The sequence below is a fragment of the Tinamus guttatus genome, unplaced genomic scaffold, assembly GCF_059628265.1.
Source record: "Tinamus guttatus ecotype Peru unplaced genomic scaffold, ASM5962826v1 Tinamus_guttatus_pri_ptg000227l, whole genome shotgun sequence".
Classification (NCBI taxonomy): domain Eukaryota; kingdom Metazoa; phylum Chordata; class Aves; order Tinamiformes; family Tinamidae; genus Tinamus; species Tinamus guttatus.
The window spans coordinates 382,865-409,965 of record NW_028288761.1 but is presented as its reverse complement, the minus strand read 5'-3'; the positions used below and the strand labels follow the sequence as shown (position 1 = coordinate 409,965).

Sequence of the window (27,101 nt, the reverse complement as noted above, 5' to 3'; positions counted from 1 at the left end):
GTGATCCAGATTCAGTCTGGTTGCTGTCTGCATCCAAGATCTCTTTGGTGGCAATGTTTATTCAGGCTTAGCTGTCACTGTTACTATACACAGGTATAATACACATATGGAAAAGACTGAAAGAGGAGGTGGTGGTCCCCTGGAAGCCTGTTATATGGCCTTAGCTGAGCAGGTCATGCAAGTCTTCCCTGGGCTGTTTAGCAGCTGCTTTTCCCTGCGTTTGCCTGGGGAACAGATGAATCACTGTTATTCAACTATTAGAGATGCTAATGTGCTTTACAAGCTTGATCTTTCCTGGAGGTAGCGGAGGCATTTGGGACAGTCTGACTGCTGCAAGAACACGTGAACCTCAGCTGTGCCTGGTCCCTGTGGCTGGGGAGAGCCTCGCTGGGTGAGTTTGAGCCCCACGGGCTGGGAGCAGGAGGTGCAGTGGGTGGTGAACCCACATCCCTGGCCCACAACACTGATCCATGTGTTTCTTCGGGGTAACACGAAGTGTGGGGACCTGGAGGGCTCAGGCGAAGCAGGGAAGCTCTTGGCATAAGTGCTCTGGTTTGAGGTTGTTTGGTGGCATCTCCTAGCGGGAGAAGCCACCACAACTCTTCTGCTCCTGAACTATCAGATAAGAGTGTCACTTGATAATATGTCTGGGAGCTGCTTGTGTGAATTCTGTGTTTTCCAGTCAGGAGGGAAATTGCCCATGCAAGAGAAACAGGCCAGGAGGACATCTTGCTTGAAAAAAAGGCAATGAACTCTATGGTGTCCAGTATTTCTAAGTGCTTCTGCAGGAAGATGCATTGCAAATTACTGGTCACAAAGGTGTGACGTGAGTCGCTCATGGAAATGGTAAATCTTACTTCGAAGGAAAGAAGTAAAAACAGGCTGCTGCTATTTAGTGAGCTTTCAGTGCTGCAGGAGATGCTCCAAGACCAAGTTTAATCAATGTATATTTTCACTGGATTAAATAAACTTAAATACTGACGTCAGGAAGATAAGCTGAGAAGCCTTGTAGAGGATACTGATGCGCTTTACTCTTCTAATAAACACTGCTTCAAAATTTAATGAAGCATACGGTGTTGCTAAAGGTAAATGCAAGCAAACTAAGCTGCTGACATTATACTTGAGGCGCTTGCTTTTTAATAAGGTTCGTCACTAAGTAATGTGAGCAGATCCATATGACGCAAATGCCAAGTTGTTTCCCAGTCACCATTTCAAGAGGAAACCTGGTGATGCTGAGTGTTTTCACTAGAAGGAGGGAAAACACTGTGCAGCACCACATATCCTCAGCAAAATGCTGAGCATCACCCTCTGTTTCATGAAGTTTTTGCTGTAGCTGGAGCCACTAGTCAAAAATGCAAACTCAAGTGAGTTTGCTTTAATTCCATTAAAGTGGACTTATTTCAAAGGCAATCTATGTGCATCCTTATTTTTCCTATCTAATCTCTCCTGTTGGTGTGCATTATCCTTAAAAACTCCATAAAAATCAATGGAGAATTGACAATGTTGTATGTGTTGTACAGCACTTGGTACTGTGCGTCTCTGGTTCTGAATGGGACTGCTGAGCACAGCTGGGTAACAAATAACCCTGGAAAAGATATATTTTGTCAAAGATAATCGCGTATGGGATATATGCCTTTAATGTGCGATTCCCTCCCTTCTGACATGAAAAAAGACACATCTATTCCCTGGAGACATCCCACCTAGGGTGCCCTTGTGCCTTTCTTTGTACCTTCTGTTGCGGCAGATACGCAACTTTCTTTGGTTGAAGATTGGCACCTTGGTGGTTCTGCTGTTATGTAGATGGAGATGAAGCTACATAAGAGGAAAACAAGGCCATATAACTCTAGTTCCCTTTTTATTATAAAAGGCAACTAACTAAGTATTTCCAATTCAGGTAGTTTGTATCTAAACTCATTGAATGTTTAATATGTAAATATTTTGACCAAGGGATGAGCTAATTTTGAAGAGACATGGATAACCGTATTGTTAAGAATTCTTATTAGTAAGTGCCTTAAATATATGAGCAGGTAGCTGTGCTGTGGTTATAACTGGGGCAGTTCATGATTTTGCTTCATTTTTGCTATTGTGGTGATAATTCCCAAATGTGATACAACAGAGTAATGTTTCAGGTCATATGTAAATAGGAATTCAGTAATTGTTCTAAGTGATAAGGCTGTGATCTTTGACATATGCAGAAGTAGGAAATTGCTTTCTGCTAACTGCAGAAATGGGATTCATTTTGGAACTGTGAAAAAGCTGGTTCCCATCACATTTTATTGATTCCAAATAGTGACTGTAAATAATACTGACCTTCAGTAGTGTATGCACTTACTGTCAAAGTCAGGTCTACAGCTGTGAAGTGCAGAACACTGAGTGGTTAATCCTTAGTTCCTAATAGGAAGAGAAAGTATCCTTCAGCTCGTAGTTTACTGGTGTGTCAATGTTTCTGTTATCCCCTTAGAGCTATGTGACACTTTGAATGTGAAACATAAATTCTCACCTCTGTATGAGCCAAGTGCCATCCCCATTTTTGTGGATGGAGAAATACCCCCTTCATCCTTTGACATCTTTGTCACCCAACTGACTTAATGTATTTTTGCTTTGTCTTGCCCAAGATGCAGAGCAACTTAAGATAATTAATTTATGAAAACTATTCAGGGAGTTGTGATGTTACTGCATATCCATGCAGCTGCTTTGCTATTCTCAGGCTTCCCACTTGCTGTCTGCCTTGTTGGCCAAGTGAAATTCAACTCTCTCGATTCATCTTTAGGACAAAATATACACATCTGCCTAGCGCAGTGTCAGGCAGCGTAAACCAAGCAAGGCGCTTGAATGACTTACTACCAAAAGTCAGGGAGGATTGAGAGGATTATTCTCCTTATGTACTTTGTAAGAAATCTGCTGTCAGTCTAAGATAGCTTTGGAAGTCCAGGATCTCCTGGCTGTAATAGTTATTTAATATAAATTCTGTTCTGTCTATGCTTTGTAGCTGGATGGTCAAAAACTCAGTCCTCTGTGAACCTGAATGAAATGGTGTCTATTCAGGAAGCCCAAGTGAATGGATGTTTGTAGCAGATTTAGCTCACAGATGGAGAACCTTCCCAGTCCAGTCGGGTATTTATAGGAGTCTTTGAGCAAAACGTTCATCTCCCCTCTTCTCACTGGCACTTGGTGCTTTATGTTGCAGTGAGATGCTGTCCAGGGTTTAAATTTGCCAGTACTGAGTGTGATGGAGAACATTTGGCTCTTGGCTTGTCTTCTCTTCAGAAATGTCTCTGAGGGACACAAACTCAACAGCAGAGAGGAAGCTGTTAAAATTTCTCCCCAGGGCATCACCTGATTTCCTATCCTCCCCCTTACCCTGCTTGCAGGGACTTTGTCCTCCAGCTCCTTCCCTCTGGGGACAGTCCTTCTCTCCTCCAGCAGTGTCTGTCTCTGCTCTGGCATAGCTACCGCTGAGCACAGAGGCCTTCAGTGCCTGTCCTGGGGTGATGGTGAAAGTCCCATGATCCTGGTGTGCCTGGCCGGGGTTGGCAGCAGGGCACCATGCTGGAACACAGTTAACCTGGTGGTCAGTCGATATCTCAACCCCTTTTCTAGGGAACAGAGGTGCAAGGAGTAAGAAACTGCTCTTGCAGATGGTACCTGGTAGCTCATGTATGAAAAATCAAGTGTTAAAATGGGTTTACAATCCTCTGATGCTAAAAATGTCTCAGTTTCCCAGGATAGTACTCTAGCACCTGTCATGCAATCCCTTTACCTTCATGAAATCCCTTTACCTCCGCACCGAAGCATGGGTACCTGCAAAGAAAGCCCCGGCTGTGTGTGTGCCATGTGCTCTGGCAGCATCCTGCTGGCATTGCCTGCTGCTGCCGTTCTTAATGGGAGCCTTATTTTGATGCAGTTGATTTCGGATTTAGGAATCGTCGCAGGTGCCAGTTTCCTTTCTGCGACAGGTTAGTGACTGGAAGTGGGATCTGATTTTGCCAGGCTTGTTGGTCGGGATGCAGTCAGCCCAGAGCAGCAGCGTTTGGCTGCCTTTGTCCTCAAGGCAGCGGCTGATCACAATGTCTGTGCAAGAGACAGTTTCTGCAGAGAACGCAATGAAATAAAAACTAGGCAGCCCAGCTGTTGACTGACTGCAGCCGTAAAGATGAGTGACCGAGAGGGAGAACAAGGAGCTGAGATGTATTTGAAGTACTCGAAGCGTGAGTCTTGCAGACACTTCAGCAATGACTTGTGTAGGTTCCTGATGCTCTTCTCCCACTGCATAAATAAATTAGCAGCCCTGGTTTGATGGAACACACCAGTCAAAGGAAGCTCCCACTGGGGCATATATATGCTGAGAACTTCCATAAATTGTTCTTTAATATGACAGTTTCCAATTACAGGTTTTCATAATAAGAAGCTTATTGGCAACCAGCAAGGCGAGTTAACTGTGGAAATTTCTATTGCTTTTCTTGGCCCCAGCGCGCTTCCTGAGCAGTGTGCGCTGCGTCCCAGGTGTGCCATTGTGGGCTTTGAAAGTGTGTCAAAACATGTGCAGGGCTGAGACCCCCGGGAACTGGCACTCAGAGCCTCATCAAAGGGAACCAGAAAAGAAAACAGGGACTCCAGGCACGAGCTCCAGTGCGTTAGCTGATTTGTTTGCTTCCTGCCTTGATAAGTTAAGTGCTGATCATCAATAAGAGATTATCTTGGACACGTGAGAAATCATTCGGAGACAGATCTGAACAGAGCTTCAAGCCTGCGTAGCCTTGGGGGGCAGAGTGATGCAAATATCTTGGAGAACCCTCGTGGTTCATTGCCATCAGCTTCCGTTGTCAACCCACCTTCCTCTTAAGAGCACGTGCGGGTGCAGGCTTGTTTGGTTTGTGAAATGTTAAATAAGCCTTCAAAGAGTATCACTGTTTCCAGGAAATATGTTTTTCATACATACTTGTAAAGTTTTTTCTAAAAAAAAAAAAAAAAAAAAAAAAAAAGGGCAGTAATGGATAATACGTTGGGTTTGTGTGAGCCAACTGTGTGGATTTGCCTGGCATTGAAGCTCTCAAATGAAACAGCTCAAGTAGATTCTTTTCTGATTACATGCAAATACTATGTAATAATTGCATCTTTTAAAATATATTGATTCATGATACTATTTTAGCATTGTTAATAATCCAAAACCCTGCCCGCTGCTTAATATCAGATACTGGATATCTTTCTGCAGTAGTTTGTTGAAACGGCAGTGATTTCAGAGAATGATATCTTTGAAGGTATAACCTTTCGTTGCTCTCTTACTCTAATCCACCCCTCTTGAGCGATTTATTCTAGGGATTGTGCATCATAGGTTTTGTCCTGGCACCCGTTGCTGTAGTGTTGCTGTGCCTGTCCACATTACCAGAAGAAGATGGCTGAGACACAGTTTTTTTTTTTTTTAAATATGCTAAACTAAAAAGAAAAGAACACACACGCAAAGAAAAGAAACCCAGTTCCAGTTAGCAGGGAGGGTTTGCTGCCAGTGTGGATGGGGCATAATTTGATTTAAATGACTTTTGAAAAACAGTTCTCAAAATTGTTCCATGCATTTTCTTCCTGGCTACAGTTGAAAATATGGAGCCGAATATTTTCTGTGATGTTTCAAACCAGTATGTTCTGGCAACCTCAGTGCTGGGCCCTGTGCATTACACTCTTGTTTCCAGTTCGCTGTGGCCTGGAGTGCAACGCTCAGCTCATGAGATGCACCAAAGTGGGAGGTCTTGCAAGGAGCAGCAATAGAAAGACCCAAGGTATAAGGAACATTTCACCAGGGTCCAGCAGGGAGGCTGCCAGTTCCAAGGGCCTCTTTGCAGAAAGGGTTGGCTTCAGGTGACAGGAGGAACGGCTTGTGCTTAATGGGGCTTTGTGAGCCTGGCTGGGGGGTGCATGTGTAGGAGAAGGTCGATTCCTGTGTGTTAAAGATCGGATGCTGAGCTAGATTTCTTGCACCTAATCTGGGTCACACTTCTCACTTGAAAGATTTGTTGCAGATAGTGGATATCAGTGTTTTAAGCTGTGACAGCCTGTAGGTGTGCAGGAGAACAGCGTGTGTGTTGGGAACCCGTGGCTGGGGGGTAGGGTGTTTGCTGTACCCCTTCGGTTCCAGGGAATCCTGGAGCCTGGGGAGCGTGAGCAGGAAGGTCAGTGTGGGAAGTCTGTTTCTTTGGCCATAGTAACACACAGCTCCTTCTAAGGCTGTTGGAGTCCTTCATAGTTGCCTTGCTGTCTGCACAGTAGATGAGATGCTCCCTGCAAGCGTGAGGATGTTGCTTCCCCCCGTCTCACTGGCACTGTTACCTTCAATGTGTCCAAATACTGCACAGTGACTGTAGGTTGCAAGTCCCATCATGATATCTCTCACTGGTATCCTCAAATATTCCTTGGGAAAGACTGTAGACACCTACTGTGGGCCTCATGAACCTTTAATCACTTGGCTTTCAAGGCAGCTTGGGGTGAGAGTCTACTTTGTGTCCAAATATTTCCCCTGCGGGAAATAGCTCCAGAAGCTCTTCTGGAGCTGTGGTGAGAACGGAGAGCGTGGGATGTTGGGATCCTCACCACGGATGGTGCAGTGGCCTTGGGTACTTGTGCTGGGCAGGGGGCAGCCCTTTCCCTTGGGCTGCTCCTTCTATGCCTGCTGCAAAGCAGTCGGCCAGGGGCACAGAAGACAGGAACATGCAGATGGAGCAGCTGAATTTATGGTTGTAGGACAACCAGATGAAGGAGACTTGAGGAGAGACGGGGGCAGAGGCAACTGTCTCCTGCTTGGTGATAATGAAGTGTTGATAAACAGTTTCAGAGACAGACTGTAGGTGTGGGACAAGGGCCAGGGCAATGTGACTATGGAGTGTGCAGAGGGAAATAATAAGTCAGAGCCCAGAGAGGGAGTGGAGATGCATGGGGAGGTGACAGTTTTTGTTTTGGCTTTAGGATTCAGAAAGGTCAGTCAGGAGTATTTTCCCTGTTGTTGGCTTTTCACTTTCTTATTCTAGCTATTTGCAGAAGGTGGTGGGTGAAGGATTTTAGCTGCATTTGGAAGGGGACTGTGATGGTTAAATAGAGGCTGGAGGAGGGAGGGAGCCGTTCTGGAAGAGAGGCCGGCTGGCTGCTGCAGGATGAATTGGTGGGAAGAGGAGGACACCTGGAGTTACGGCTCTATGGTGGTTGATAAGATGTTGCACGTATGTCCCGACGTGTGGGGCAGCCGAGGCCGCCTCTGCTTGCACTGTGCAGCACCGTGGTGCAAACAGCGATGGGGTGCAGCTACCCGGGGGCAGGATGGCTGACGAAAGCCGGGGAGGTAACTTGGAGGTTTGCATGTTTATCGGGTGAATTGACCACCTCGCTGTACATCTGGTTTTGAAAATCCATATGTTAGGTCTTGTTTGTGGTGTTCCTCTCACCTCCTGCAGCAGGGCCGGGTCGGAGAGGAGCTCTGAAAAGGGTCGACAGTTAATGGAGCTGCCTCCCTCGCGCAGCTGCTGGCGGCTGCTTCCAAAAAGCCTTTGCGCGCTCAGCGCCCTGACCCCCGTCGGATCCGCGGGCGGGAGGGCTGCGGGTGACTACCGTGACAGAAGTGTGTGTGGGACATCTGGGAACAGCGGAGCCCCGGGGAGCAGCACACGGCCTCTGCCAATCGAGGAGGGCTTTGGGTTGGGATGTTTGTACGCTTATTGCATCCAGTGTGATGTGCCTGGAATGTAAACTATACTGTGCTGTATAATATAAAATAGCTATGCTGTTGGCTGTTAGCAAGTGTTTCCAGTGATTTAGAATTAAAAGTTTGTTTTAAAAAAAAAAAGCTAACTTTATTGTTATTTTAAAAGTAATCCCATAACTTCTCATACAGAGACTTTTCACTTTTATTGAGCTCTTATTTGGCAGAGCTGGTTGGTGTATGTGAAATTACAAAGAGAAGGAAAGGTGGTTTTCCTCTTATTGGAAGTATCTTCTTTTATTTAGCCAAGAATGAGCTACAGAGTACCAACCTTTTGGTTGCTTTTTTCAGAGAAGCAAAGCTCTTCCTTGTTAATATTTATGATCGCTTGGCTCCAGTGCGTATGTGTGAGCTGTAACAGCATCCTCGTGTTAGCCAGGCTCCATTCCTGCTCCCTCATGAGAGAACATTAGGGAACCAGCTTTTAAGTGTAGCCTGTTTAATATGGCAAAAGCTGGGAGACTAATAGTTGCAGGTGTTCATGATATTGGTATGAAATGTGGTGTTTGTATTAGTGTTGTGGTAGCAACGGTCATTTTAAGGGTGAGATGCTGATTTGGTTCAAAGTCCCCATTTTTAGCTGTCTTCCTTATGAAATAACCTTTCGTCCTGTTGCTGTTTCTCAAACTTTTTGCCTATCTTCTGACCAAAACTTTTGTCTCTTTATCCAGTATTGAGCATAACAAACTATCGGTACCTACAGCAGAACTTGTTTGGTTAAAATATTTTTGCAAGAAAGGCATCCTACCTTGATCTGCAGACCTCAAGAGAGGCTTCAGACTGAAGATGTCATTTCCTGTATAGCTATATTTTCTCTGTTAAGATGTCTGCTTTCTGCCTGAAATGGATCTTCCTGTCTTTAGCTTCCTCCCACAGGTGAACCCAGCTCTGCCTTTCAGTGGTAGCTTGGAGGGGACCCTCTTGGACCTGGTCTGTTTGCCTCGCTGAAGATAGTTACCATTAATAGCTCGTTGCTTCTCAGATCTTCAGAAGTTGCACAATTTGGGGTTTAATTGCGTATTATGAGGTGTTTCCAGAGTTTTGACCAGCTTTGGGAGAAGAAGTGTTATATTGTGTCATCTCCAGTTGTCCCTGATGTCCTTATGGAAATGTGCACTGCGCGAATCTGGTTTCTGTTTTGCCAGTGCAGAGCTAAGATTGCGTTTCTGTTTCTATGACCAAGGATGCTATTGCTGAGAGTTTTGTTCATTAGGATCCTTTTGCATTCTTTCAGAGTCAATGGTTTCCAGGGCAGGCCCATTCACAGGCTTGTGTTGCATATTCTTAGATATTTGAGTTTGCTTTTGGCTATTCTCAAATGTTCTGGAGTCAGATCAGCCTGATTCACTGATTGGACTTGACTGCTCTGCAAGTCTTTGTCATTTGCAAGTTTTATTACCAGTGACTTAATGCTTAGTTTCAGATTATTGGGAATGCTTGGCCTGGTACAGACCTCTACAAAATCCCACCCAACATCCAATTGCCGGCGGATTGTTCCGCGGCCTGTTGTACTACATGGATTTGTGAGTTCCCCACTGCACGTTCATTGCAAGACCTCATCTTTGGGGACTATCTCCCAGGGCTTATTGCTGACCAAGTTTGGCTAATCGGAAAAATACCACAACCGTACTCCTTCATTGTGTAATCAAAATCCATTTAATAGCTTAGAATTAGTCATGTAGCTATTTGCTGTTTCATTTTAAATGGAGGCAAATGCTGTCCTTGAACTTCTGAAGCAGTTTTGCTTTAGAAAAGAGTGCGGCAGTTTTGAAAACTGAATGCCTTTAGTTGGATATTTTAATAAGGATTTAAGATAAACTTTCTGCTTCAAGTAATGATTATGTCCCGGAGCATATGGGACAAGTTTGCCCTGAAGAATTCCAGTAACAGTGTTCTGCTGGAAACATCTAAAATCCAGTATCTTTAGTTCATCTTTAATGTCAGCATTTTGACTAAAATGAAAGACTTCATAGTTCTTGAATCTGAGGCCAAAATAACTGTATAAAGATGGTTCCACTTTCTAACCTACTGGATATTTCCAGTGGAGAGGTCTCTCCATGCCTCTCTCCTCTAGCTTCCCCTGTTCAAGGTAGCTCCGTCTGTGGAAGGTGCAGAGGTCCAGCTGCGTCGGAAGCCCAGTGCTCAGCCACGCTTCCTCCTCAGATCTGTGGGGATCCGCAGGTGCCTCACATCTCAGATCCATACATTGCTTTAACAACCAGAGCTGAGCAATAAGGAAAAGCAGCCCTAGTGGAGTTCTCCGTGTGGGATTGGTGTCTCTTTTGGAAAATGTCTGGGGTAAATAGCCCAAAGACAGCTGAACTTCACTGGTTTTGTCCAGTAGTCTGATATTCCAGACGCACTGTATGAGTTGGTAACTATTGCCATTGAGGAGGCAGCAGTAGAAAGGCCGTAAATGTGGTGGGAATAAGGATGGAGCTGTGTCCGTGTGTGGATGGGATGCTGTGGAATGCCTGGAGCTAATGGAGCACTGCAGGATTTCTCCTGACCAGGAAAGCAGTTTCTACTGCACTCAGCAGGTAGCCCCTACTGCCCTCACATGCAGAGGTTTTGGGTCTGTGTTCGACTGGATCAGTTGCCTCATGAGTAAGATCAGTTGTTCATTTGATGGTCACTTCTAGACTGGGCTGGATACAGCGAGGTCATCATCACGCTGTCCAGATCGTACACGTGTTCATGCCAGGATGCAATTGCCCACTAGCTGTTTTTATTATGTTTATGGTTGAAATGGGGCTTTCAAGCAAAGATCTGGTGCTCAGTCAGCTATGACTTGAGAAACTGATCACTGTAGGGCAGAAACTTGATGCTTGTTCAGCGACGGATGTTGAAAGTTGGAGGAAAATCTATTCAGCCATTATCTCGAGGAGCAAACATTCAAATAAGCAATTGTCTCTTGACCTTTTTTTAATATAGAGCATGCAAAAATAATGCAAACATAAGGCTGACATTTGACTTCACAAGTCAGAAAGTTTGGGTTCTTTGAGAGACTTAACTTTATATCCTGGAATGTGAGCATGGTTATAGGATTGTTCATTTCATGAATATGCAACAGGGGGAGATTCCCTTCTTTTGGGTCCATGCAGAGGAAAAGAGCTAAATCTGTACTGCACAAACTTAGTCATTTGTGTATTGATTTCATTCTGCATCCCTGCTAAGTACTGATGTGCTCTAGCTGTATGCATTGTTGCATGTAGGAGCTTCAGTAGTATAATAGGAAATAAGAGTACAATATCATAAATTTCTGGTTTTTGGAAATGCTACTCTTAAGAAACTTAATCTGTACCGTTCAAATGTGCTGCTGCTCAAATACAGAATGATCCTGCTTTTTAGCATCTGCGTAATGCACTCTTTGGCTGACGACTCTTTGATCACATTAAATGGAATAATTATATCCATCGAGTGTCTGATTTTGCAAAATCTTATGCAGCTTTCCAATCTTGTGATGTGCAGCTTCTGTGAATTTTTGGTGTGATCTAAGAATTTTTGGGTGAAATTCCCTGCTCCGTTATGTATGAGGTCAGCCTAAATGATCTCTCTTGGCCCTCAAAGGAAAACAAAATCCTACGAATCCATGCTTGACAGCATCTGGACACTCTTGCTCTACGCTGTATGGAGATCATGGTTTTGCGGACTATGGAAAAGTTTACTTAAAAATCCATTTGCAAATCCATGAGGAAATGTGTGACTAGGGGCTTAGGTAGCTGCAGGGGGAGTATTATGCTACCTAGTGACAGCAGTGTCTGTCCTCTAGCTCGGGGCAAGCATGGTAATGTTAGTGTATGCTGTTTAAAAGGAAACCTCCCTCTGCCGTCTTATTTAATGTAACATAAACTCTCCAAGCACTCTTCAACCAAGCGTTAGAAAAGCTCTATCATTCAAATATCTTTGTTGTGTATTGCATATAGAAAGGTCTGTAATTTAGCACCCGGAACACATCTTTTACTGCCTAAAGAACGGCTTGGAAAGAAAGAAATTCAGGCAGAGCCTGAAGGGTTGAGGAAAATGAACTCCTGCTGCAGTTGCACACTTGCACACATCTGGTGCAATTGAAATTTAAGAGCTGAATACATCTACATCTGACCATGGTAAGGTCCAAACATTACTGTTGACGCTAGTTTTCTTTTTGGATAGGCACACTGGCAGAGTCAGTAGTGTGTGGAGCCTTGTCAGCTCTCTAATCTAATAGACTGTTCTTGCCCAGACCATTGTGTGTGAGTATTTTATGTACCGAGTGCAGCCAGGTTTAATAATCGGCCATTTTACCACCTTCTGCCAAACTTCCCCCTTTTTTTCAGGATTTAATGTTTGATTCAAAATCTGCTATGGTAACAAATTATATACATGTTTAAAAAATGAAAATAAAGATGGAAAGCAGAGTCACAGAAGGTAACAGGAGTTCAGAATAATGTCATTTTAGAGCTTTTTTAAGAGACTTGAATTCAACCCCATTTTAAAATTGATTTTATTTCTGTTACGTATTGTGAAAAGCTCAAAAATAAATTGGTACTGCTTGAAATCATGACTGCAGCTCTGTGTATTTAAAGTTGTGAAAGTCTTGCCTGTCCAGCTTTGATTTGATCTATCTGTTTTTCAGCTGCTAGATTAGAATTTGTGAAGTTTTGGGGGGCATTTTTCTCACTTGATATAGTTGTCTTCAACTATGACCTATTGAGGCTATTTCTGCTTATTGCTAATGACTGAATCTATTATATAAATTGTTACTAGAAAGCTTTCTCCTTATATTTTTAACGGACCCTTTACTCACATTTCTGGCAATGTGAGTTGCTGCTGTCATGTTCTGGGTGAGTGATCCTGGGAACTCTGGAGAAATGTCTCCTGGGAGTTTCTTATTCTGTGCTGATCTGAATTTCACACTGAATTACTGCAGCTGGAGTGGACTGGAAGCTTTTGAAACAAAGACCTGTCTCTAGGTTCAAGGGACAGATGAGTGCCTGCAACTAGCTGTTGGTTGCACGAAGGATGCTAGTAAAGACATATTTATGCAAGGTGTGAACTACCTTAATCTTTATAACCCGAGATGACGGAATTTCCTGCCCTCGGTCATGTGCAGTGAAGGATGTCAACCGGGTCTGTTGGCTGCCTTACTTATTCGGAAGAGGCTTCTTCGTGGCTTTTCTTGACGTGTTTTATTTTGCACATTTTTTTTTCCTTTTGCTGCTGTTCCACATCAGTGGAAAAGCAGCTACAAATCTACAGCCATGGTCAGTTCCTTGTGTGGATTATCAGTTAGCTAATGGTTAACTAGTATGTGCTCTGAGTTCATTCCTCTGGAGGATTTAATTGGCCCATTTGTATAGGCAACAGCAATAATTCAATGCCTTTAACAAAAAGATAGGAGCCTAAAAGAAATGTAAAAGTTGGTGCTTTACCAAGCTTCCTCCATGCGTTTCCTCCTCAGGTTGCAGGACAGAATGTTCTCTGGTGTGTGTGCATATATATGTGTGTGTATATATAGAGAGAGACAGACACACTCACATACATATATTTAAATATATATAATTTCAGACTAACCATGTGTTGGGGAGGTCTCCCCAAGATAAACCTCGACATGGTCCTGGCATTCACTGGAACTGCTCGAGCTTGGGGACATCTCAGGTTGATTAGTTTATCTTGCTTAACAATGGCCTAAGCAACTCATTAAATTGTAGTGTGTCCTCCTCCTTGTCTCTGTTTACTCCCAACTTCTGGAAGGCCGATTAGAGGCTTGGCAGGAACTGTCTGGTTACGCTCTAGATACGCTTTGGATACATTATTGTCACAGTTGAGGTATTACAAAAGCCGTGCCGTTCCCATCTTTTTCTTACTGAGGTACCTCTTTTGATTGTGCAATATCTGTGGCTAATTACATGGCAATTGCAGTTTGCCACCAGCCACCCATAACTCACTCTCAGCTCCTCGGGGATGCAGATGAGAAAGGAAAGATAATGTTTTCTTTCTTCAGTCCAGTGATTTAGCTTGCCTATTTTTTTTTTCTTTCTTTTTTTTTTTTTTTTAATCCCTTGTTCCTTCAGGTAATAAAGCCAGATGGTAGTGACAAAGAAACAGAAGCCACACATGAATCAGATGTCCCTGAGGATATGCTGGGGACTTGCCTTCCTCGAGAGACTGTGAAAGGCGATGCTCAAAGTCCGGATGTCATTACAGAAGCTCAGTTTGATGATAATGATGCTGAGCATGGACAAGACCATTTGCAGGATCTGCTGGCTGAAGACATTAAGAAACTTTCCCTGGATACTGGTGAAAAGGGTGAGTAGATCAGATAGCTGATTTCAACCTTTATTTGAGCAAACTGTTGACGTATTACTTTGTTGCCTTGCTTTGCTCCAAGATATAAAGTACAGGCGTAAAACCTTAATGCCTTAGCATTTCTATCCCTTTCTGCTAAACTGCCTTCATGGTTTTGAATGGATGTTAAGGACTGGGTTTTATGCAGCTTTGATTGAGGAAAGTAAATCTGTGAAGCAGAAGTCACACCTCTGGCTGTGCAGTTCTCGGGGCTGTCTGGGGATGGCTAGTTGCTGTTTTGTTCAAGATGCTGCTGTAGCAGTTTCCTTCATCACAGTTTGGCTGGCCAATCTGTGCATCTTAGTTTGGGGATAAGAATATATTTCCTTGGGGGCAATTAGGTTTGTTGCTGTTTTCAAACAATTGACTTAAAGATTTGGTCCATTTAAAAAGAAAATTGCACTAAAACCTAAAGCCAATTATGCGATCTGTTTTGAAGGCAAACTTATTTTATTGTGAACCTGAATTCCATTCAAACCATCAAATGTTGCTTAGGGCAAGATAAAATAGGCTCCCCTTTTCCAAACTATGCTGTGTTGCCTTTTTTGCGTGTCCTTTGTGGTACTAAATCCCTTAAGATCTCCTCCTCCTGAAGGATTGTGGTGAAAAGATTCTGACAGTTGGGCTGATACTTGCCTTCAGTTGCTGGGGAGAAATCCAGCAGCAGAGACCTTCTGGTCCATTCTTAATGCACATTGCTGTTATCCAGCAAAGATGATGGTTGGAGACTTGGGTCTCAAGCACTTGTTGATGTCTGACAGATCTTGCTGTTTGTTGTCAAGCTCTCCTTCGGGCAGACCTCTGCCCATGCTGTTGGTACATTTCCATTTTCACACCCATCTGGTAAGAGAAATGGAAATAACATTTGAGTAGGAGTGTTGTACTGTGTGTTACAAAACACTGGTTTCAGCTGATGAATGGAGCTGCCACCTCACCAGCTGATGATGCTGTTTCCTTTTCTGAGTTACTGCCAGGGTGTGTGAATCAACTTCCACCTTGCTCCTTTACCTTCTAGCATAAAGCTCGAGTTGGGAGTTGCTGGGATTGTCAGCTGGTGTTTTACACAAGTATTTATTAACCCCATCCATTTTGCAGTGTTGGCCAGTTGATTCTAGTTGTGTACTGCTGAGCTGCCACTTCGATTCCACAGTTCAAAATCTCCTGATGTGCTCTAGACTCTCAGTCTGCATCTCCCATTTTGCTTCTAGAAGCAATTCCGAATCAAGGGTCAGAGAATGCATTCTAGTTTGCCAGTATCTCAAATAAATGCAGACTGAGCAAATGTTTTATTTTACCTCTGATTGTTTTGGGAAGAACTTATGCTTTGTTGGAGTTACTTTTCTTGCTGCTTTATAATCCCTCAAGATGTTCTGGCATAAGCTGTGCTGAAGTTTCTCAAGTTGTCTCTTAAAATCTATGCCACTTGAGTCTATTTTGCCATTTAGTTCTATCTTTGGAGAATATTTGTAGGGAAGACATTAGATCATCTTATCTACACATTTGAAATCCAAACTACCTCTCCATTAGAACTGCCTAAGCCAGCTGTTTTCTTCTAAATCTTCTCTTTGCTCATCCTTAACAGGCCTTCTGGTTGGTGTGGATGTGCCAGTTAAAGTTTTGCTGAGTTTGTATTTTGCTATCACCTCTTTTAATAGCTGTTTCAGCTTCTTTGGCTATATCACCCATACAAATTTTTCTCTAGTTTCTTCTTGCGCTGCTTTTTAGTGCCCTCTTTTTTTATACTTACAAAGTTTATGATGCTGCTTTTTCTGAAGGTGTTTTTGAGCAGCTGATGATTGCTTTGGCTTGTTTCCTGTCTTTCATGCAATTTCTCATATCATCACTTACCCAGATTTTAAGTCTTGCCTGGAAAACAGCTATAGCTATTCTAGCATCACTGATAACTGTCATGAAAAAAAAAATCCTGCCAAATTCTACCCTCAAGACAGCCAGGTGTGGCTCCAATGCTTTTTAAAAGGACTAAATATACACTCAAAGCCAGAATTTAGCCTCAAAGGATTATAACTGCTGGACTACCTAAGGCCGGGCACTGGTCTGTTGTATCAGCACGTGAGGGCAGAGCGATCTGCAGGGTTGGACTGTGGTTGTAGGTGCCCTTCCCCGTGTAAGGTTGACGCCTTCTGAGGATGCTTCCCGGCTGATGATGCCTGTTGTATTTCTCCTTAAAGCTAAGCTGCTCATGAGGCTTCTTTTATCCTACCTTCCTTCTGCTGGAAGCAACTACTGCAGCAGAATAGAAGTGAAATGGAAATTAAATGAAAAGAGGAAATGAAATCCCAGGTGCAAATTCCTGGTGCCGCCGAGATCAGTGTTGTATTTGCTTCCTCTGAGAGTCTAGCTTTGTAGAACCCATTGCACAGAGAAATAATCTGTGGTCAGTTCAGTTCTCCAATTAACATTTGTAACTCAACATAATTAAGTCAGGCTTTGAGCTGAATGAAGATGCAGTCAAGGAATTCTTATTTAATAAAATCAAGAGACAATCCCTTGTTTCTCTCCCCCACCTGCTCTCAGCCATGCATGCTCTCTCTTGACCTACGTGCATGTATATGTAAAACAAAATCTAAAACTACCAAAACCACCACAGATTTCTGTGAGTGAAAAAATATAATAGGTATTGATAATAAAATAGAAAAAAATAAAAATCTTGTTCACTCTGGGAAAACAGAGGGAAAACTAAGAGGGAAAACAGAGCCAGTTGGCTCTAGGCCTTACTAGATGAAGTTCACATCTTTGTGTCTGGATACACCTTCTGCACATTGGTGTGTCTCAGTTGTAAGATGGCTTTTGTCCTTTCTGTTGGAGGAGTGCAATTACGTAACATCTTTGTCTCATTTGTTCTGCTGTTGGTGGTCAGAATGAACCATGACCAATAAAAGTAGATGTGTCATTAGGCTGGGAGCGCTCGGGGTCACTCTGGAAATGCAGGCTGTTTTGATATCTTTTCTGCCCAGGCCTGCATCACCTTCCTCGTGGCAGCTCTGTTCCTCTTCAGAGCACCAGCTCCTCTCTCTGTGCCTGGTTTCATCCTGGCGCAAAGGATACCAGGTTGGCTGTTGCTTTGAGAAGTTCTTAAGCATGAAACTTCGTATACACTGATTATTATGGTCCAGGTAGGCAGAATTTCTCTGAAGTCAATAGATCTTGGGCTTCTTATGCTGCTTTGGAACTTCAAGCAAACTGCTAGGCATTCTTGGGCTTGGTGCTACGGGCTGAGACCCAGATGTCTCACTTCTCAATGCTGAGGTCTCTGCTTCCTGTCTATTTTCTTCCTACAACCTCGTAGAGATGGAATAAATCTGAGTGAAGTCCACAAAACTGTGGAGAGACCAGTACACTCACAAAATCACAGAACAGTCGAGATTGGAAGGGACTTCTGGAGATCTAGTCCAACCTCCTGTGCTCAAGAAGGATCACCAAGAGCACATTGCACGGGATGGCATCCAGGTGGGCTTTGGATATCTTGAGAGAAGGGGACTCCACAGCCTCTGTAGGCAGCCTGCTTTGGAGCTCTGTCACCCACACAGTAAACTTTTCCCCATATTCAGATAAAATTTCCTGTGTTTCAGTGTGTGCCTGTTGCTGGGTGCTACTGAAGATAGGCTGGCCCCATTATCTTGACACCTTCCCTTCAGATATCTATACACTCAATTAAGATCCCCCCTCAGCCTTTTATCCAGGCTCAACAGGTCCAGCTCTCTTGGTGTTTCCTCATAAGAGAGATGCTCCAGTCCCTTAGTTATCTTTGTAGCCCCACACTGGACTCTCTGCAGCAGTTCCATCTCTCTCATACTGGGAAGCCCAGAACTGGTCACTACTCCAAATGTGGCCTCACCAAGGCTGAGCAGAGGCTGGCAGAGCTCTCCCTTTTGCAGCCTTGGCCTTTGCCTTTGGCCTTGGCCACAAGGGCCTGCTGCTGGCTCATGGTCGGGCTGCAGTGCACCAGGCCTCCACGGTCCTTCTTTGCAGAGCTGCTTTTCAGCAGGTCAGCCTGATGTAGTTTATGAAAGTTCTCATGCTCGTAAAAGTGACTTAGTCTTGCTCTGCTCAAAGATGTTTCAACGAAAGCTTGTAATTGATGTCTCTGCCACTGTCCTTGTTGATCTAGTTTGCTTCGCTTTTCTCATCTCTTCTTGCTAAGTTGGGCTGAAGATTATCTTCAGAAAAGTGTCTGATCTAGGAATTGATGAGCCCTTTTCTCCAGCAAGTAGTTTCACACAGAGGAACAGTATTTTCTTGCTTAATGTTAAGTTCTAGTTATTGGATGCAGATTGGTCTTAGCATAGTTGGCAGTCCCTTTCCTCTTGATTTTCACCTGTTATTTCCTAGGTGTGAATTTCTCATCTTTGCTGACCAAACCTTCTCTCTGTTTTCTCCTAACAAAGAAGGAATGAGCCTTCTGAATGTCAGATCTGAAGAATGTTTCTTAGCACCCTTGTTTGTGTCCTTGGAAGCCACTCTAGAGTTTCGATGTCCTCTCAAAATGCGCAGGCAGAGAACCAAGCAGACTATCCCAGCATTAGTCATAAAGATTACTTCCAAATCCTTGGTATTTCTTTTTTTTTTTCTTTTTTTTTTTTTGCTTGCAAGTCCTTTGTGCCTTAGTTTGACTTACTCTGTGTCACTGCTTTCCAGAACAGTCATCTACCCCTGGATATAACCTTTGCCAGACGTTTGATTTCTTTCCTCACTCCTCATTCATGTTCACTATTGGAACAGAGGTAGCCTTGCTTTATCTTATCAAGTGATGTCAGCAACTTGTCACTGCTATAGAAGGGTGTTTATTATGCTATATTTCAATATATAATAAAGAATAGAAACTTCTCTCTATCCATCCAACTTAGGAATAGTGCAAGATGTTCTGTACAGAATATTTTATGATACTATATCCCTCCCTAGACTGTCATGTGAGTTTCATGCAAATGTGAGCTGCCTCTTGTTAAATATTGGAATCAGATTATTCTGTTAAAGAAACATCAGCAATCAAACAGTAGTAGCTACTTGTACTCTTGAGAATGGCAGCTGCACTCATAAAAGTGCCTTAGTCTTTCTTTGCTAAAGGATACTCAATAAAAGTTTGTAAAATTGTGTCACTGTGCCAAAAGCTCTCCTTGTCAAACTAGTTTGCTCTGCTTTTTTCAGCTCTTTTCATGAGTGATCTTACTTTATCAGATGCACAGAATATCCTGCTTCCCACGGGGCGGCTCACAGAAGTAATCACGTTGGTGGAGCGGCTGCCCTGGCCGCAGTCAGATAGTGGTGTTTGTTCAGGATTTCCACTTGCTTGCACCCACGCTTCTGCAAGACAGGCTGTGTAAACGTCCCAGGCTTGCTCCCTGCCTCAAAGTAACAAAGTCTGAATAGAAATAGCTTGTTTGCAAGCAGAGTAAACTGAGATCAAACTCAGCCAATTGTATGAGGAAAGAACAGATCGAATAACTAATAGTAACTAGGTAAAGTCAACACAATTTGAGTTGGAGCTGCTGTTGGACTTGGTCCTCTCTGCCTACCTGCTTAGCAGTGGCCAGGTGGACTCTGGTCAGGCTCTTTTAAAGTCAAATGCGACTGTCACAGTCTCTAGAAGCTTTAGAAAGTCAGAAGTTATAAATTAAGATTGCCTGGTGACCAAATTGCTGTTGGCTTGAGGTTGCTACTGAACGGCCGCGGGGCCGCCTGACTCGGCGGTGAAGGGCAGTCTGCGCCGCGTCGCCCTTCCGCAGCAGGGCCGTGGAATAACGAGGAAGGGCGTCCGTGCTCCTGGGATCCTCCAGCAAGGGGGAGAAGTGTCTTTATAATCTAGAATATAATTCTCCATATTTTCTGCTCATGCATCCATGCTCTATTTTGTGCTCTCCCTCACTCTCTAAGTTTGAGCAGATGCCTTTTTATTTATTCATTGTGCCTTTGGATGCTTCTCTTTACACCAGTTCAGCAGTTAGTGTCTCGTGTGTTAGTGTCTTTGCTAAAAGGTAGGGAAAGGAAGATGATAGTGAGAGTCTGTGTCTGTGCAATGTCCCTCCACTCTGCTTTTGTTCCTCTTTTTGCCTGGCTGCCATGAAATCTGTGACGAACTCAGAGCCCACCAGCCTCACTGGCTGCTAGAAGGAATAAATGTTCTTCTCCCTCCTCTTCAGAGACTCTGATGCACCGAGTGCTGTTAAGGAGTCTTCTCTCTTTTTTCCTAGCCTCCAGCTTTCTGGAGATGGATTGTCTCCACTGCATAACTCTTAACGTTTCTAGGCCACAGCAGAGTGAAAGCTCACCAGGAAATCTTCTCAGTTACATGGCTTTTAATAGAAATCCTTGAGGTGGAACTGTCAAAAATCAGATCAGTTTCACTCTGCTGAAGCTTGGAAAACCAGCAGTGAAGCTGGAGCTGTTTCAGCTGCTCGAGACAGCTCCACATTAGTTTATCCTAAGTTCATGCTTGCAAATCTCTGGTGTTAGCTCTTTTGATGGTTACTATAAATTATCTTAAAAAGAGCATAGAGTTCTTAAAAGATAAACAGCACAACTGAACAACAACTGAAGAAAAGTGTTCTTCTGATGTTGAAGAAATAGGACTGTACTGTAACATTGAGTAAATGCTACAGGCTGAGGAAGCCTCAGTCATTCTCTTGCTGTGTGGCTGACTCCTGCAATGGAAGTAAATGTTGTAACAGCTTGTGTGCTGCTTTCCTAGGAAGTTATCTTAACCCCCAAATGACTTTTCAAGCAAGGTAAAGGGGAAAAAAATCATGCATTTAGGTAATAGGCCAAGTTCAGCACATGGCCACATGTCCCTGAATTCACCTGTGTTTCTCCCTTGAGTTACAAGTTTAGGTCATGTAAGTGAAAGGGCATGATAATGAGAATGAATGGTGGGTGTAAAGATAAACATATTAGAGTAGGATCATTGTTAGCAGTAAGATTTCCAGGATGAATCAGATCAAGATTCATTCAACGAACATTTTCCAAATGGTAAATTTGGACACAAACACTTCAGGAACAAATGCACATACAGGAAGGAAGAACATTTTAACAGACAAAATATTCAATGGAAATGTTTTTGTAATGTTTTAATTTTACTCATCCTTAATTTAATAAAACTGTGCTTACAGAGGCTGCAACACTACCTGATTTTCTAGATTTAATTCTGTTGCAGCAGAGCTTCCCACCACCAAATTGACTGGCAGCTTCTCATGGACATTAGAGTATCAGGAGGCCTGAATACCAGTGCTGTGCTCGTTGTAATTGGGGGATGTGACTAAAGAGACAGATACTGCTTGATCCTTTGGGCTAGATGTCAGGTTCCCCAAATGATCTGGATTCTTTGTAGTGAATCAGACTTGGAGGAGTGTAAGGAGAAGTGACACTTGTGTCTCGTTCTGCCATGTCGTCCATAATGCCAAATGGAGGTAGCTAAACATAAGTAAATAATGATATGCTTGTCTGAGTTATGTGTGTGTGTTTGTGTGTGTAAGGAAGCCAGTTGTACTCACCTGTTCATATTGCTTTTGTTCTCTTATTGCACATGTATTTTTTGCTATGTAGATCTATTACCCTGCCCTTCCTTTTCCTCTCTGAGGATTTCCACCTATTTGTGCATCTTTAGGAATCTTGCTAATCATAGGAATCTCCTGCTTCTTGTGTTTGGAGCACCTTTGGGCGTGCAGATGTGTAAACTCAGGTGTTCAGACATGAACAGCTGTGGCAGGGTGAGTCTTTAAATGAATAGTTGAAGAAGACATCCAAGTTATTTCTCCTCTTTAAGCACACACAATTCCAGGTCGGTTGCCATTGCGTGTGCTGTTCCTGCCCAGCTGCTGATGTGGTGAGCACCCTTGTAGCCTCGGCTAGCGAGGGGGAGGCTTGCAGAGGGCCTGCTGTCACCTGCTGTACGTGGTGGCTTTCCAGCCTGGTTCCCCACAGAAATGTGGCTTCTGTGACTGTGTTGGACAGCCAAGTGCATCTCACACACAGATTTTAAAAATCGGCGAAATTTGCGGAGGGGAAGCAGTCCTCAAGACGTGGAGTTGCTGTCGGTAGTGTGGCAGTGGGTAGCTGGGGAGGGGGAATATACTGAATGAGTTCACTTTTTACCTGTGTTTTGTAGATTCCATGCAGGAGAATTTCTCGTTATTAAAATACAGGCTTGTTTTGATTATCAGATCCCCCTCTTTTTTTTTTTTTTTTTGGAAAGCAGGACCAGGTAGGAATGTGAGCCATTGCCTAACACCAGCAATTCTGTGTGTTAAAGAAAAAGGCTATTTTGTGCCAATAAATACTGGTGACAGATTGTTGTATTTACTTCTAAACTGCAACACTTTTTATTCTTATTATCCCTTGAAAGGAAGATTGCAGCAGTATGGTGTAATTTAGGACAAATCTGTGCAAGTATGTTCATACTGTTTCTTTGGTTTAAGTGAATTTTCATTTCCATGTGTCTCTTGTCTTCATATAGCCCAAATTTCCAAAAATTAATATTTTGAGTGTGGTATACTATCCTTGAGAGGAAATTTATAATGAATGTGTTTACATCACTTTGTTTATATGTCTGGTACTAAAACACAGTGTGATGAAAACTGTAAGGAAACAGACATCAGAAAACCTAAGTGGTGTTGCTTCTTTTGCAAAGCAAGCTTTGCTTTTAAAAGGTTTACAGATGTTCTGGAATCTGTGCCTTAAGAAAAAGTGTAGTACTTGTTTTTTTAAAAAGCTTCATATCAGCTGTGTCCTCTGATGCGATTCTTAGATGTATCAATGTGAATTAAAACAACTACCTTAAAGGTTTTTTAGCTGAAGCAGCAAACCTTGAACTCTTTTTTAACTTTCTGTTCAGAGTGGGAGTTTTTTCTTCCAGTTGGGTGTTTTTGAGATCTTTAGCTGTGATATATTTTCTCCTGCAAGTGGATATTGCATCTTTAATTGTATTCTTTTTGAACAGAATTATGAATTTCCAGTGACCAATGCAGACCTAGTGAAAATAATTTTGGATCTGTCACAATTAATCAGAATTCTAGTCCGATGACTTTTGGTCCAGTTTGGCCACCCTTTAATGTCATGGTAATCTAATTGTAAGAGGAGATTTTGGGGGCTTAAAAGAAAGAGTTTGATCTAGGAATGGCTGTCAGGCAAATCTAACTGTACATTAGAGCTGCCTAAACTGATCCCTTAAAGAAAGAGGCAAATTCCACAATGCCCTGAATCTGCTTTGTTGGTAATAACTAATTTGAGAGACTTTCTTATTTAGTGCCTATTTTTTTTAAGTAAAACTTTTAAAATTTTGGTTTGTTGGATAATCGCTGAAAGAAAACGCTAAAGTTATAATATAGTTTTACTGGATCCTAGCAGCTTAAGTGTGTTTTCACTGTAAGATAAGCTTATGAAGTATTGCCCAAGCTAACATAGTAAATCTTTTTCAAAAAACACATCTTTTCTTAGGGTGGAAATATTGAATGGTCATTGGATAACCACTGCAGTAAAGGGGTCAGAATAATTCATTTTTAGTTTGGAACATAAACCAAAGAGTTTTTTCCCCCACCTCCTCTGCCCCAAATGCTACTTCTCTTGCCAGTTAACTCTCCTTTAGGATTGCCTCTGTGGATATATTCTCTTGTGGGAGATGTCACAGCTCCCAGCTCAGATTTTCTAAAATGTCAGTTTCTGGTAGGGTCCTGATACCTCTCTGTCCACCCATACATAAAATTCCAGCCTCAGTGGGAAGGAAAAGGTAAAACAGGTAATGAAAGAGAGGGTCTATCATAACCATATTTGTTGGGAGTTGGGTATCGGACTCTCTGTGAAAGTTTATTGCTGTCTTGATACTGAGGCTTCCAACTAGTCATTTCACAACTGAGCCAGATGGACTTGGGTCTGGGTTATAATTCTCTTTTAAATGGAGAGATTTGTCATTACAGAGCCCTGCTGATGCTGACCTGTAATCATTAGATGCAGTTTCAGTGCCAGTAAATTTTTGACTTCAGAAGGAGCCAGCTACAAACTATAGGAAAGCCAGGAGTAGAGAATTCCTCAGGTGTTTTCTTGCCTCTCCCTTATTTCAGGAGGTTTGCCCATCAGTAAATGTATCCAATGACACTAAAGCTAGATTAACATGTGCAAGAATGACTATGTGCCTGGAATAGTTTTTCTTCATTTGCTCTCTTGACAGTTTAGGTGTGGATCCTAGCTTGTATCTGCTGGCATCTCATTGTGGGAAGGATACCGAAATTGAGGGAGACCCCTGAGGAAGAAGGTCCTCTCCAGCTGGCCAAGGGCCCAGAGGGTGATCTTGACTGTGAAATAAAAAGGGGAGGTTCTACTGTGTGCTACAGTGAGAATTTGGATGTCTTCTAGTACTCGTAGTAAGTTCCCAGGGGCTCAGCTTTGGCAGACTGAGGAGGAATGCTCCAGTCCTACCTGTTCTTCATCCCAGTGACCCATACTCTGTCCTCCTAATGGCAGCTCTGGGGTGCTGTGCTTTCACCTGTGGCTGTGTGATATCTTCCAGGGACACAGCTGCTGGGTCTTTTTTTTTTTTTTTTTAAGCAGGGAAAACTGCTTCAGCAAAAGAAGTGCAAGAGACTTTTGGAGAAATAGGAATTAGAAAGTGGAAAGAAGTTGTTACTAAGGACCTATTCCTAGATCAAGGCTTCTGGTGCTTTTCCCTTTCTCCTTCTTGTCCACTGTACCTTAAGCCGATGCTGTCATTCCACTACGCTCTGAAAGCAGCGAATGCCAACCTTGTTTTCCATGTGCATTTAGATCTGGTTTCTCTTCCAACCACTCCGTGCTGTTCAGTGGGAAGAGCTCAACTCAGTAACGCCGGGCGTGGGTCAGGTGTGCCTGAACCGTATGGTCTCTGGAAGGCTCCCAGATCCTCACTGCCCACTGCGCCTGCCAGCGCTGCTCTGTTTCGGATCGTCCCGTTCTTTGTCCTCGCTGTCTCCATGGCTGGCACGCAGTAAACTCATGACTATTAACTGATGGCGTGCAAAAATTTTTACGAAAACAAAGGCAGCTCCTTGCTTTTATTCTTACTAATTTATTTCCTGATACAATCTCCATCTGGCAGAGACCTTACAGGAGCTGAACAAATGAGGTGCACCACTGAGGTATCCCCGTATTTCAAGCTGTTGTAGTTACCCAAGCAATTTTCTCAAACTTGCTTGTCACCATGAAACACTATGGTGGTCTTACCCTTTAGTAACCCTTGTTATTCCAACTTGAGTCCAGTTCATGCAGAGAAATACAAAAGAAATTTTAAGGATTTAAATTTTTTAAACTGCTGCGTATCTATAGCTGGTGGTTCTCAGCCTTGCTGGGAAGTCATTAAAGATAGGATAAATGAGATGGAGTGTCTCAGTTTCTTCTGAAAGAGCAGCATCTGTGGGGAGAGCCCAAATCTGAAGAGCTCTGTATCAAAAGGCAGACCTGGGGATAATTAGCAGCATATGAAAACATGAGAGTGTCATTAGGGCTGTAGCCATCATTGTCAAGCGACTGCTGCTCTAATGTTGCCTGAAGGCAAGGCAGCCCATTGGAGACACCGCAACCATCTGTGAGGGTGCCCTCAAGATGGCAGCGCGCAGCCGCAACCCTCAGGGCTGGTTGCTGGGGGAAGAGCGGCCCTCCTGGCCCTGCATTAGCTCCTGCGCGCACTCGGGCCCATGTTCCCCATGGCCGCTGTGGTGCTCCCCACGTGGGGCCTGCTCGCCCTTCATCCTTCACATCACCGGCAGCTTCTGCCAGCGGGGCAGATGGGTGTCGCCCGGGGCCGGGTGTCACTGCTCTTCTCCTTGAGGGTTTTTGGAGCGAGTGCCACCGTCCTCCTGGATCGCGCTTGTCAGCGCAGCGTCGCTTTGTCTCACGTCTTGTAAGGGAAGCAGTGACATCTCCTTCCCTTAGAACTTGCAGGGTTTTTCAGACAGCAAATTTCTTTTGAATGTTTGAGACCCAATTTTAGCCTGTGTGCTTGACGTGGACACAACTTCCATAGCAGTGGAGAAAGGCACAGGTGTCTTCCACAAGCCCTCTAGCAAAGAACTCATGGATGTCTCCATCCTTAAAAATAACTCCCAGTTGACAACCATGGGCTCCCAGCAGCAATTTAGCCTGTGAGGGCCTGGTCCCGGAGTCCCACGTCGTGGCAAAGATCACTTAGGCTGTTGGTAAATACTGGAAAGCCTTTGGTGTGCCAGCTACCTATAACAGATGCTTCCTAATGGAGGTACTTGAATATTTGAAAACTGCAAACTAGAATTTGGCAGTTGGTTAAATATTCTTGGTATCTGGTGAAGGAATGTCAGGGAAGCGCGGCTGTTTGTCATACACAGGGATTACTTTCCTACGGCTTTTTAATAATCTTGGTCTGGAGCCGAGGAGGGTCAACTTAGTAGATGCGGTTTTAGTTTCTAAGATAAACATACATTTTATAACTTTGCATAACATTTTTTAAGGAAATTAAATATTAAATGCATGTATGTATGTTATGGACTATTTATATAATATTAATGACTCCAACTAAGAAATGCCAGGAAATTCATGCAGTTCTTAGTATTTAATAAATATAATGTGTTTTCCACCATTTTGTTTATTATGGCTGGTGTAGGGGTACTTGTAAAGTTTGGGTTTATTTTGATTTTTTTGTTGTTTTTCAGCAGATGTGCGCAATAAGCGACTGTATATCTGCTCTTGATTGTAGTCTGGAGAAATGATAAATGTTGTTTAATGTCTGGCTCTTCTTAACACTTGCGATCTTTCTTATTTCAGTTAGGACTAGGATATGCACCTTGTATTACAGTTTACAAAGGACTAATGTAAACTGGTGATGGAAATGTACTACAGTAACTTGTGTTTTTTCCTGTTTGACACAGTGAAGGCTGCTGGGATTGGTGGTGTGCATAAAACAAAGCAAGATGATGCGCCCAAAGTGAATGATTCCAAGCTCCTTCCAGATAAGTTTCTTCAAAGGACAGCTAAGGTAAGTCCATTTAGGATGACAGGAATGTGTGTGCATGTGTATCAGAAGGATATT

At 43.3% G+C, this 27,101-nt stretch overlaps 1 protein-coding gene across 1 annotated transcript in view; it reads left to right on the top strand.

The window, feature by feature from the left end:
* Positions 1-27,101, top strand: part of DIS3L2 (DIS3 like 3'-5' exoribonuclease 2) — a 186,772-nt gene that overhangs the window by 44,059 nt on the left and 115,612 nt on the right. The window contains exons 7-8 of the mRNA XM_088525501.1: positions 13,792-14,026; positions 26,941-27,047. Of these exons, the coding sequence (XP_088381627.1) occupies positions 13,792-14,026; positions 26,941-27,047 (342 nt within the window). The remainder of the gene's footprint in view (positions 1-13,791; positions 14,027-26,940; positions 27,048-27,101) is intronic.